Source organism: Saccoglossus kowalevskii, chromosome 16, assembly GCF_978046115.1.
Source record: "Saccoglossus kowalevskii chromosome 16, keSacKowa6.1, whole genome shotgun sequence".
Lineage (NCBI taxonomy): Eukaryota > Metazoa > Hemichordata > Enteropneusta > Harrimaniidae > Saccoglossus > Saccoglossus kowalevskii.
In genome coordinates this window covers 13363131-13377330 of record NC_140656.1, presented here as the reverse complement: position 1 = coordinate 13377330, position 14200 = coordinate 13363131, and the positions used below count along the sequence as shown (strand labels likewise).

The window sequence follows — 14200 nt, the reverse complement described above, 5'->3', positions numbered from 1 at the left end:
GTACACAAGCCTAAATCGCTGTTCCAAAGTACGTATAAGCTTAAAGACAACTGTATCATCCCCAAAATGTAATTAGTTCTCCAATGCACTGTGAAAGAAGATGAGATAAAGAAAGAAACTGTTACCATGACAATATATATATATATTGGTATTGTCAGTAAATTATCGCCAACGACATTGACCTTTATAATATGGGTGTACTGCAGGCTTGCGGATAAATACTAAATATGACTTGGTTTCGAGTTGCATTTATCAAGGTGGATTCATAACATATAGAGGTCACCGCCAAGGTTGATGCGCAGTTGTGTTGATTCGTATCTGTATACTTGATAAGATCTATAACAATGACTCGTGTGGAAGGTAGGAAATGAGTTTGGTCTCTGGTAACAAGGCGACAAACGCGAGGTGATATGTGCGAACAAATAGATGTCTTTTTAATAAATAGTAGTGAAGATATGAAAAGCTGCAATCATTCAGCATGATAGAGAGGTCTGATGACTATGAAACATGTCACTATTTAAGTACGCTCTAACGTATTGACAACGTCGAATAGTGTATTGACTACCTCGAAGTTGTAATATCACGCGTTTTTCATAAAATTGTTTGATTATTTTTTAAGCATGGTTATTGAGTAAGTAACTCGATGGGAAACATTCGTGTCACAGAGTCCTCCCAATGATATTGTAACGACGCCATATTTAGACACTCACCGAGTATGCTTATATTACTAACACTACTTCGCTATATTGAATAGGCAGCGAGCACAGTAAAAGTGGTATAAATAAGATGTCACTTATTTCAGTGATTAATTAGTCCCCGTTCGAACGTAGTCCGAAAACGGGGACTTATGGTTTGCCCTGTGTGCGTCCGTGCGTCCGTGATCACCTGTATCTCGAACATGCATGGACCGATTACGTTCAAACTTCACTCATACATCACACATTATATGGGACATATGCACATGCATTTTTTTCATGATCTGATTAATGATAGCCGAATAGCGGCCATTTTAAGGCCGAAAATGCATCAAAATCGCACATTTTCACCATTCAAATTTGGTACATACATTAAACATAATAGGACCTTGATGCACGTCATTTTTTGGGGGGATCGGGTTTGAAATGGCGGCCATTTTGTTTTAAAGAATTCAGTTCTGGATCTGTATCTGAGACATGCCTGGATTGATCGAGGTCAAACTTCACACACACAAGGTAAATCATGTCACAAATATGTATGTGCATTTGTTCCATGATCTCATTAACGATAGCAAAATGGCGGCCGCTTTAAGGCCGAAAATGCATTGAAATCGCACATTTTCACCATTCCGGACCCGAATCTCAGTTATTTTGTTCAAATTTGGTACATACATTAAACCTAATAGGACCTTGATGCACGTCATTTTTTTCGGATCAAGTTAGAAATGGCCGACTGGCGGCCATTTTGTTTTAAAGAATTCAGTTCTGGATCCGTATCCGAGACATGTCTGGATTGATCAAGTTCAAACTTCACACACACATGGTACATCATGTCACAAATAGATATGTGCATTTGTTTCATGATCCGCTTAACAATAGCTGAATGATGGCCATTTTAAGGCAGAAAATGCATCAAAACCACGTATTTTCACAATTCCAGAACCGGATCTCAGTCATGCATGGATGGATTTTGTTCAGATTTAGTGCATATATTAACCATAATATAAGCTTGATGCACACCAATTTTCCTCGTTCAAAATGGCAGACTGGTGGACCATTTTGTTTTAAAGAATTTAGTTTTCGCTCCATATCTCGGACATGCCTGGACAGATCAAGACCACACTTCACTCACATCATACAATGTGTTGTACATATGCAGGTGCATTTCGGTTTCAGTGGTCTGAGATTTCGGTCATGATCTGCTTTGAATGTATATGTCACTCAAATATGAACGGAACGGAACAGGGACGTGTCATTGACAATGACTTGTTATTGTATTGCATTCGTCGATAATTGTTTTCAGATTATGTAATGCAAGACGCCATTTTTTCAATGCTGTGTCTTCTTGTCAGAAATGTCATGCCAGTAAGTTTCACATTAAACCGAACTGCATAAATAAATTTCTGTGTCGCTACACTGAAAACTGTTTTCACACATATAAATATATCCAATAATGTATGTGAAACAATTAATTCTAAGACTGTTTTCTGAGACAATTTTGGTTCAGTTAACAATGCACCAACATGATACACTACGCATTTACATAAACTAATTTAAACACCACTACTATATTCATGTAAATATTTTCAAATCACGAGAACGAGAGTTTAACTATGTAGCTACATGTTTTAGCGCCCACAAAATAATTTTCGACAATTTGTTGTTAATTTTAGAACAAATAGACGTAATTTGTAAAAGGTGACTTGACTTGTCATGTAGAAGAGTCAGGCAGTATTATGATCCTCCAATATACATTTACAAAGTACCTGTTTTTTGAATCTATTTGCCTAGGGTCACAGTGCTCTTAATCACTTCTTTAGATCAATGTAAAAAGTGTAATACTACCTTTAATCAACAGTAAATTTTTACAGTAACTGTGCACGCGGTATCACTTTACTGCCATGGAAGTTAAAAAGTGCCACGTGCAAAACCTTCATAATTACTTTACGTAGTTATTTCTCATCTATTTTCTCGAGTGAAATGCAGTTTATTTTAAACGCGAGAATCCTAATTACTTCCACGTCCATGTAATGCAGTTTAAACGCATGTATGTTCAACAGTTTCAGAATTGTGTATTCAATTATTGAAGGTTTACAAAAACGCAGATCATTTGCTTCAAATTCATATATGAGTTCTTTGGTATGTGGTCAATGCTTGATATCAAGTAGTGACAAAGAAATGGAACAGCGACGCATAATCAAATAATTAAGAGACTTATCCTTTGTCATACGCGACCATTTTCGTAATTATAACTAGAAAGTAAGTAGTAATTCTAGTAACTGGAAAGAACTTTTATACGTAGAGACATTTGAGAGGATTCGTTTGGAAAAGAATGCCAGTGCACACCTTGATAAGCGAATCAAGCCGATCGTGTGTACCCACGGATAAACCAGGACACTAAATCTTAAGTATTAATGCTGCAAAACATGTAGTCTATGAATATTCGCCGAACACTGTCTATAAAAACACAACGTGTATCGCTAGCGCTAACTATCTACACATTAGGTAGTATATGTAATGCACAGATTCTGACGTGAGTTTGCGCTTGTCTAAAATAAAACCACTTTTTATACTGATGCATGCGTTGGTTTTTATTTCAACAGGTGCCCATGCGTCCAACGCAGAGAGACAGCTTGTTCGCGATATGTTATATAACAGCGAGTACGACACCCTAGTGCGGCCAGTAAAAGACCCCCGGGACATTCTCAGTGTGAAATTTGGTCTTTCCATTGTTCAGCTAATGGACGTGGTAAGTACTGCAATTTAAAAGACATAATATATTACCTCGTTTTGTAGACAGTTATTATTTATTTATCTAAATTTGAATATATGTGACAGTTCTGTATAGCATAAATTATTTGTTATGTGTGACCTTGTTTCAAGTGAAATAAACACAGTAACATTATATGTCATGGACTGAATATATGTCCATATTACCCCGATACCTCTCGTTAATTATTATTCCAAACAGTCTATAGGGGAAATCATTTACGGACAATCCGATCATTAGTGAATAGTTGTCTTCAATGCACAAGTAATTTTGGGGCAAATAACTAACTAATTCACAAATTAACTCGCAATGTCTACTATTCAAATAAAATTAAAATAGGATCAGGCCCAGGCTTGTCTAAGATACAGTTAATGACATATTCAAAACAACATGGTTTTATGATCCAAATGTCATCCGTAGATCATTACGCCTTGTTTGTTGTAACAATATTATTCGAAAAAGGTTAATGAATAATGATGGATAAACGAATAATAAATCACAAAACTATTTACTGCAACTCATTATGCTCGAGAAAATGGCTAGATGACACGCTAAAATAAAGTGATTCTTTTGAGACGAACATATGGCTACCAATTTGTCAAATTTCTGAAAACAAATTGATTAATATGTCTAGCATTATAGCACGTGTTTGTATTAACGCTATTGTATGATAATAGATAAAAATAATAAATCAAAATTATTGCAATATGACCTGTATCTACAACAATATTGTCCACTCTTATATACACATATTAAAGACATAGTATGTGTACGTTATATTTTTCTACAGCAAAAGGAAAGTGCTTGTAACAGTGACAGGCAGCAAATTGAAGAATTAGCATAATTTGACATCAGAAAACATGATTTGCTTATAGCAACTGTAGAACGCATTTCATGATCGTTGTTGTTTCTCCTCAAGATATAAATTTGAATTATTTTGGGTAACATCGTACAATACATACGTTGATTTTCTTTGAGGTTAACCCCATTTGTTCTCTGTATCTTGGGTATATGATTTAACACAGTGTGTATGGGTGTTGTATGTTGTATTAAAAAGACACGCACATGCCCCAGAGTATCGCGACCTGTCTGTATTATTTATAATGTGATTCCGACTCTTAGTGACAGTACGCCCCCACAAATAGTCCAAGTACAAAATGGTGTGTATTCAAATACTAAACCACGAATAGTGGCAGTACGAATAGTTACAACATAGATCTATGAATAGTCAAAACACGAATTAACATATATTCCAGTATAAATCCACGAATAATGACAATGCGAATCCTCGAATAGTCAAAATACAGATCTACGAATAGTGACAGTACGAATTAACATATATTCAAGTACAAATCCACAAATAATAACAATGCGAATCATCGAATAGTCAAAATACAGATCTACGAATAGTCACAGAACGAATTAACATATATTCAAGTACAAATCCACAAATAATAACAATGCGAATCATCGAATAGTCAAAATACAGATCTACGAATAGTCATAGTACGAATTAATATATATTCAAGTACAAATTCACAAATAATAACAATGCGAATCCACGAATAGTCAAAATATAGATCTACGAATAGTCATAGTACGAATTAATATATATTCAAACACAAATCCACAAATAATAACAATGCGAATCATCGAATAGTCAAAATACAGATCTACGAATAGTCACAGAACGAATTAACATATATTCAAGTACAAATCCACAAATAATAACAATGCGAATCATCGAATAGTCAAAATACAGAACTACGAATAGTCATAGTACGAATTAATATATATTCAAGTACAAATCTACAAATAATAACAATGCGAATCATCGAATAGTCACAATACAGATCTACGAATAGTCATAGTACGAATTAATATATATTCAAGTACAAATCCACAAATAATAACAATGCGAATCATCGAATAGTCAAAATTCAGATCTACGAATAGTCACAGAACGAATTGAAATATATTCATGTATCAATCCACACATAATGACAATGTGAATCCACGGATAGTCAAAACCAATTCACATACAGTGAGAAATATAATTCCCCTGATAATATGTGTCAGAAACAACTCTTCGAAGTGACTGTCTTTTTAGGGAAGGAATGACAAATATAATAGCTTCAGGAAATTATAACAAGTTAGCATCTGGCGACAATTCTTATAATCCAGTGTGTGTTTTTCCCGATTAGTCAGGATATCTCTGTTCCTTTATAATTAGAAAATTCGTAACATATATTTCATTGGGTTGTTTCGTTTTCACGCATACCTAGAAACTGTTTGTTCTGTAGTGTAATCGAAACCATACTCGGACAAGTACATATATCTTCAATTATAATTGCATTGGAAAGAGTAAATACATATATATATATATTTCACTACCCAGCTTTCCGAAAATTGAAGAATGTGGGTTTCCAAATAAGAATGACTGTGTACATACTTTAATAATGCACAACCCGTGTTGCTATTTAACTGGTAAATTGTTATTTCCTATCTAAATAATTGTGTTAAATAACTCTTCATATAAAATCTCGTCGACAAACGTCGTCATAAAATCTATGTGTGTATGTATGGTTACTCACTTGGACAAATGAAATATAACCCCGTAGCTTTGACACTTAAAATTATCATATCTGCGTATACTGAACGTATACCGTGAATTTACATAAAATGTATATAAGCATATACAATCGCATATCAACGATTTTGTCCAGTGAAACCTTAAAGCGTAAATCGAGTCGGTACAAGATGTTATGTCTCACTAGTAGTGTCATGACGGGAGTAATTACTGGTGGTCACGATGTTTATTATATGCCACATTTCCAGCAATGATCTGCAACATGTTTTTACACGTAAATGGTGTTTCTGTGTTTTGTACACGAAAATCACACGTTATTAAAAGTCGCAGAAGAAATCAACACGTCTCTATGAGTTAGTGATACATACATATGTTAGCATGTTCATCAGATATTAAAGCGCGGTGGTCGTCGCGCAGCGCGTGTTCGAATTTCATGTCAATAAACAATGTATTTTACACGCGTTGCATACGTCGCTATGAGTCGCATATCGAAAACGACGCGGCGCGACGACTAACGCCCTTTTACAGTTCGTTCACATTTCATATCGAAAGTGAATTTAAATAGAAGTAGGTATTTTACCTCAACACGTATGGTTGTTTTTAATCTTATATATATCTAAAAAAGTATATACATAATAATGTATCATGATATCTTTACCTTTTTCGGGAATCAAGTATTCCCCAGAATTATGAAAGGATGAATGTTGTTTTTATTCTTAAATTCATGTATAATAACTTATTATTGAGACATATAAATATAAAACGTTGAAGAACGTACACAGCTAATATAATGCCAGTATAGTAGAATATTTGTGGATGCTATGATCCGAAATAATTCAATCTCCTATTCTCCTCTACATCAAAACAAAAAAACTATTGGAACGGAAAGTCGATCAAACTTACGCATCGCCGAATTGGTTTCTATACATTGCCACAGTGTCTACAAATATGATGAGGTAATTATTTTTTGTTGCCCAGATACAATGCAGATATCGTTTTCGCTATTCAACACGAGGACTATTGATTTTAGTTGCGATTTTCGTAATCGGTGAAGCGTGTCCCCAAGTCCCGTTTCAATAACGCAAAACAGTTAATAGTTTCCCCCAATGTGTAGTAGAATACAATTTACAGAAGATCAATATCCGCACGGTTTTACAGTTGCCATGACGAAATTAGTTTCCTGCTTAACATAAGTTATGTTATAGTTTTGTATCGGATTACACAACACTCACCTGAACAGAAACCACATATTGATTTAATACATATTGAACTTATTATCATTGCAAACATATTTCGACAAAACCGTTTTTTTTTTACAAAATGTATTAATTCATTTATATGTGTTGTAAAAAAGCGAGTCCCAGTACGAGCAAATACAATGGATCTTTTAAAATATGTTTTGAATCATTATTTATTCTTAGTGTTCCCACTACTTCTTAGTTACCAGAACTATTTTTGTCGTGAGTGGACGCAGCGCAATATTTAATTTACTCAGAGGACTATTTTAAATATATAATTGATTTTCAGTGTATTGCTATCCCCTCGACTATTTGGCCGAAATGTGGTTATAACAACACTTAATTCTTGACTGATGTAATGTGGTGTAATGCAGTGTATCATCACAGTCGCGTACAATTTCGGTCACGAACCCGAATCGTTGTCTATAATAGAGCTCTCGCCACCTGGGAATTCTTTCAAAGCTTTCTGTGATCTGTGTATTGATCCAGCGCAAATTAGCCATCTCACTTGACGATGTCTATAAATCCCTTGCTCCTCGTATAAAGTCATTGAAGGAGTTGTTATTTAATCACCATGTGCAAATCTCGCACCCCAATACTTAAATTTGAGGCGCGTTATAAAATATACAATGAATCATCACATATAGCATTATCTGTAGTGAATTATATATGTGTAGGTAAGCCCGTAAGAACGATGAAGCTTTTAAATATATACGAAATCTGGGAGAATTAGTGGTCTTAGTGAATTTATATATGTTATGCTATTACAAAACATTCATTTGCATATTATCATGATTATGGTATTACCATATCTTACATGTAGCGTATATTAATCAAGCTTAGAAGCACAAATAGTGTCATGTTTGAGAAGAATAATGGAACTTTGCACAATTGCACCACTGAGTTAGGTTATTATTTTATGATATAGCATCTACTCATGAATACAAATCACTGACCACAAAACATCTCATATATTCATTTTCATCTGTAAATATGTTTGCAGTGTATAATTAGTCAATGTATGGCGACTAACTATCTCGATCTAAAATCACGATCATCTAAAAATTAAAATATTTCGACTACTTCATTGTAAGGGGTAATCGCGATAATACGTTAATGTTGGATAGGACAGGTGTATCGTGATAGATATATGAAAACTCTTGATATCTCTACTGACAACGTTTGTTATAGAGTGCCAACTGTGTTGTCCTTATGAAACAAAAGAGACAGTTTTCATTCAAGAATGAGTGGACATCGGCATGGGATGATTCAATCTTTGGACCTTAAACCTTATTATCATTTTAATCAAGATGATCACTCCCGTTTATACATACAAATAAACTCAATCTCAGTTCACAACAACAGAGAGATGTTTTGGCTTAAACAACTGCCTACTGCTGTGTATTTATAGCTGATATTAAAACATCTCTGTTGTCATGGACATAGTACAAAAAAAACAAATACCTGTTTAGGGATTCATCTGGAGTTGTTTATTTTCTACATCAAACTACATAATCAAATTAGTTAGAAAAGAACATTTGGTCTGACTCTCTTGTAGGGGGTTGTGATGTTCCTCTTCCATCGATTTTGTCAGTATATTTTTTCTAGACTACTGATATTTGGAGAATGGTTTATTGGTACTATATACTATATGGATCTATACTCAAAGTGATTGCAGGACCACCCGTCATTAATGAAATGGTTTCTGTACGAAATCTTAGGTTCAAATCACATTGATGTTATCTAAGTTCATCTGTGTAGCAATGTTTTTATATTCAACCACAAACATATTATATCTGCCAAAAAAAACCTCAATGTTACAACAATGGTATATCCAAACTCACATTATTGCCAGTGTAAACACATTATTACACGAGGAAGGGTGGACAAGTTTCAGTTTAGAAATAGAAATAGAAACAAAATGCAGATATGATACTGTCATACTATAATCTCTCTGGCACACAAACCACAACCTTAGAAGTTCACTTTCATAAGTAAAACAATATGTTGGGTTGATATATTGAAGCACATTACCCTGGGAAAAGTCAATATATATTTTCAAGATTACCGAGTCTAGGCGTTAACCAAGAAGGGGTTGTATTCACAAATAAACAATGTTGACCTCACAAGCATGAAACACAAAATGCATGCAAAATCTAAAGGGTTTAGAACTAGTAGTGTACCACGTTAAGAGTACATTTCTAATTGAATACGATAAATATTGATTTTGTCCTTTTCTTGTTGTGTAATTGGTACGAAAAATACGAAAATTGTCATTGTGCATACTGAATACATTTCGTTGTTTCCATTCAGATTTTTTGAAAAAAGGAATTTCCCAATGTTGACAACGAAATGTCTTCATTGTACTGTTATTGTTTCGAACAAGTGAAATTCAACATTTGTACGTAATCGTTGTTCTTTAAAATTTTGACACTTATTTATCAAAGTTATCGATTTCAAATAATTCGAATAATAGTACAATAATAACAGTAAATCATCTCTAAGTAAAAAAAAAACTTGAGCAGGAAAATTTATCTAACGAATATAATCACTCGATTATCAAATCAATGTCATAGAATGAACAATTTAGAGAATGTCAGTTATTTGTATGATTGTATGATTCCGGTTTAACGTGTTTACTCTTAATAAGTCGTTCGTTTTGTGCTCTTGGACTTGTAATTCCGCTTCCGCGTATTGATGCGAAATGTAGTTGCAAAAAACCCACAAAATGTGTTTAAAATGCCATACATACGTTAACAATACAATGTGGCGAGTGTTTATGATTGAATGTGACGATACACAATCATAGACATGCTTCGCTAGTTCACCTATAAACATTTCAGTTACGGTAATAATGTAGGAGGATTACAGAATGGTCGTTAACAATATTCTATTTCAATTGCTCATATTTTAATCTCTTAAGCAAATAGTAATGTTTTATTTCCACTATAATATAGCTCACACAAGTTTTTTTTTTTCGTGTGTATTAAGTAAGTTTAAGTCAGTGGGAGTCTTATTTAAATTGAACAAATTCCCAAATGTTTTTAATAAGTGATGAAAAGAATTATAACATTTTGAAAATGCTGATGTCAAAAGAACGCAGAATGTCAAATAATTAGGTTAAAATGTAGTTTTTCTGCCAAAATCAATAGTATGTGCGTATAGGCTCCATAGATTAACTCAAAACAATACAATGTTAATTTACCACCACTGTTAATGTTGATATTCGTATTTATTTTGTTCGAGGTAGTGCAATGAATTAAAACAATAGTATTCCTAAAAATATTTTGTTCAGACGATGTGATACGGATGTGCGTTTAAAGTGTGGATCCAAATGCATCGTTGTGGGTCAAACTGGAATAAAAAACTAATCATCTCACTCACAAACGATTTCAGGCAAGACATTAACACGATCAATCACGCTTTCTCGGCTCCACGAATCACACACGACGGGGGCAGATCAATATTGATTTGTATGTTACTGTAAGAACAGTCACGTAATCAATCATTTATCTTGTCTGTTTTAATAATTTCCCATTCAATGCGTTCCGTTTAACAAGCCAAAATAAAAAAATCAATCAACAATGTCTGCAACTGAGCTACTATGTTTTCGAATGGCTGCTACAAAAATGCTTTTTCAGGTATGACGTTTTATATAAATTGGACTTGGGAAAGTCAAGATCACTAAATCTTCCAAAATAAGATAAACCGTACCATGAACAATAGTATGAGATTCAATGAGTAAAACTTTTTATCAGTACACCAGCATGAAATGTGAAAGAACTGATACATTATTGTCACATGGCATGCCTAGTTTTTGTTGGTGGGACATGTAGCGTTCACATGATCATCACTTGAATTCTCTTCTTGAAATCGCCGTTTTTTTCATTTACTCCACAATTCAACCAATCAAAATAGAATTTCCGTTTCTCTTCGAATAGTTTAACCACTCCTTAGACTTAGTCGTCGATCTCCAGTGTAATCAGACGTTATCTAACACGCAATAGGTGTTTACTACAAACGCTTGAGTGATTCGTCTCTGCCACTGTTACACAGATTAGTCATTTGAATATCAATATAACTGGCACAAGCTCACGCTACCACTTTGACAATCCGTGGTTTGGGGGTATTTATCTGCCGATTTTACTGAATTATAGTTAGCCATTCCCATCAGACTTTTTTTGGTTCTAGTTACGTATCGTCGGACGCTTCTACAAACGGTATACATCATATTTCTACATTACAAACAAGTTGATTGCGTCGATAATCTTGCCTACTAATTGCTGTCGTAACTTCATGGACGTTTCTAGGAGTTTTTTGTCAAAATACAAAGAAGAACGTCTGCCCAGGTAAACACTAAATTTACACAGCTTTAAGATGACAATAAGAGTCAATTAATTACGGTGAGGGGAAAATTCAAAGAATATTTTTTGAAGTGTGTTCAGCTGGGCGCAATGCTACTAAAATTAAATCTTGAAAGTCAGCATGTAACTGCTAAAAAAATACTTAACTAACAGCGATAATAACAAAAGCTTCTTACAAAAAAGAAATATTATATATTTGAGTATGTCACGCGTCAGAAAGTAAATACAGACTTGCAGACAAAATTTAAAAAAAATGCCTGTCGATTTAACAAAAATGATATTTTGTTAGTTTTGTGCTGCCATTTATTTACAATATGAAGATGAAAACAAGTATCGCTAATCTATTGGTATTTATATCTTTATATTTTATATCTGTGGAACGTGTCACATATAAGGTATGCGCCACACATGCATTGTGTTAGGAGTTAATTTAAATGTTATTTTATTCAGAAAAGTTTTCATTTTTTCATCGACAGTGTCATATGAACCACAATATCTGTTTATAGGGAAAAGGTTCCAAGTGGGAATACTATTATGATGAGCACATTGAACTATATATATGTACCATAGGTTCCATGCTTTTATTTAATTTGAAAATGATTTCAGCAATAAACTAGCCAATGATTGACAGCGCGAGTAGCCAATCATCGATGACGTTACAGCTGGTAAATTCTTGCATTAGGAAGAGACGAAGTGTATTACTGGTTAATATTCTCTGCTGTAAATTTTAAAGCAGCTGACCTAAAAGTGTCAATGTGTTATTTAGAGGGTAGAGTTACTTCAAGCTGTGAAGTCGTGGTCCTGGCTTCTGAGTGTTCAGTATCAACAGGTGGTTGAAATTATAAAATAATTTGTTTACGGGAAACTTGTGTTGACCTTGCTTAGTACTTTAAATTACAACAGCCAGTGTAGATGTAGCTAACACCACAGGACATCGAGGAGTTGTTTCTGACAATGCCCTCACAGCACCCCTGTACCGTTATGTTTCACATACATATTAATATATAGTCTATATAATGTTATTGTCTATTATTTTTTCAATGAAATATGAACTATTTTTTTAACATATTATTATATTAAAAACATCAATTATCCATATTAAATACATATATATTGTTAAAATATGATTAACCTGTGGTACGCATGTATTCGATTCGCGGGGTCATTTTAAAAGTTGATTGTTAATATGTTGTATTTCTCAACCCAATTAGCTGTTTTTATGGAAGAGCTTGCGGCGGGACGTGATATTCTTTTAAGGAGTGCTCATTTCTTACATTTACAAATACTGATATATTATAGTCTGCGATTTGATAAATATTTTTGATCGGCTAGACGAGTATCTGTATTGTGACAAAGGTCGTGTCTCTACTCAAAATATGTTATCCCCACTGCAAGCAATCATTTACGGTCGACCCAAAGTATACTTAGTCCATGTTTTGTATTAACCCGATTTGTCATTTCACAGACGCATTAGGGCAAGGATTTAAAACTCTTTGTTTTCTGTACATTTCTGTGGGTGGAATTCTTTGTTAATGTTCATTTGAGTATATCCTCCAGTATATCTTTACGAAATGCATTTCGTATCACCGAGACATAATGTATAATAAAGCTACATAGCCGTGATAAAATATTCTTTTTTCACTAAAAGTATTACTTGTTTTATTATTGACATAGCTATAGTATTTATGCATTAACTATTCATATTGTTTTTATCTCTGTACACTTTCCACTCTTACAGATTATTTTTTCTAAAACCCAGCGTTGCGATGAGCCAACAGAAATTTATTCTGTTTTTGCGACTCAATCTTTCTGTCGTAAAATAAATTGTGTGTAGTCATCGTTCAACATGTATGCTAATTTTCCTAATTTAAATAACCACTTGATTTAACGTGTATTCCCAAGCCTGCTTATACTAGGTAAAATATCCAACATCATACTTAGGTTCATTAATCGATTTCTTTACAACCTACTATGTTAACGTTTAGTTTAATATCGCAATGCATTTGTCACCATTATTTATTGAGCCCAATGTTTTTTAGTATTCTGTCCCTCAGTTATTCGTATCTGGTGACATTCGTGCATTGTGGTTTACTCGTACACGTTATTTCTGATGCGTATTTTGATTCAAAATGATTGCCTGACGTTTAAGTGTCCTTACACATTTTACAGACACTCAAGACATATAAGGCATAATGATGGGATTTAAGTTGTTCAAATTCAAAGTATTTTCCACTTGTAGTTAAAAAACACAACGTTTCAACCTTTTATCGGATAGATATGACTGATATGAATATTCATAATGCGTGGCTGCACCTCAGTTTATTTAGCAATTTCATTCAAAATGGTGACCACTTTCCTTTAATTTGGCACAAAATCACAATATAACAATATACCTTCAAGCTGAAATTAATGGCAAATATTGTATATTGTACCTTGTACTAGAATATCCCAATCTAGGATTATTTCCTGTATGTCAGACGCGATCGTCAACAACAAATGCGTCGAGACACACTCAAACTTAATTGGCAGACGTCCCCATGTGT

The 14200-nt window shown here is 33.9% G+C and overlaps 1 protein-coding gene across 1 annotated transcript in view; it reads left to right on the top strand.

The window, feature by feature from the left end:
* Positions 1 to 344: 344 nt before the first annotated feature.
* The window catches only part of LOC100372793 (neuronal acetylcholine receptor subunit alpha-2-like), a 31854-nt gene continuing 17998 nt past the window's right edge, over positions 345 to 14200 (top strand). The window contains exons 1-2 of the mRNA XM_085490876.1: positions 345 to 360; positions 3299 to 3444. Coding sequence (XP_085347002.1) covers positions 345 to 360; positions 3299 to 3444 — 162 coding nt within the window. The remainder of the gene's footprint in view (positions 361 to 3298; positions 3445 to 14200) is intronic.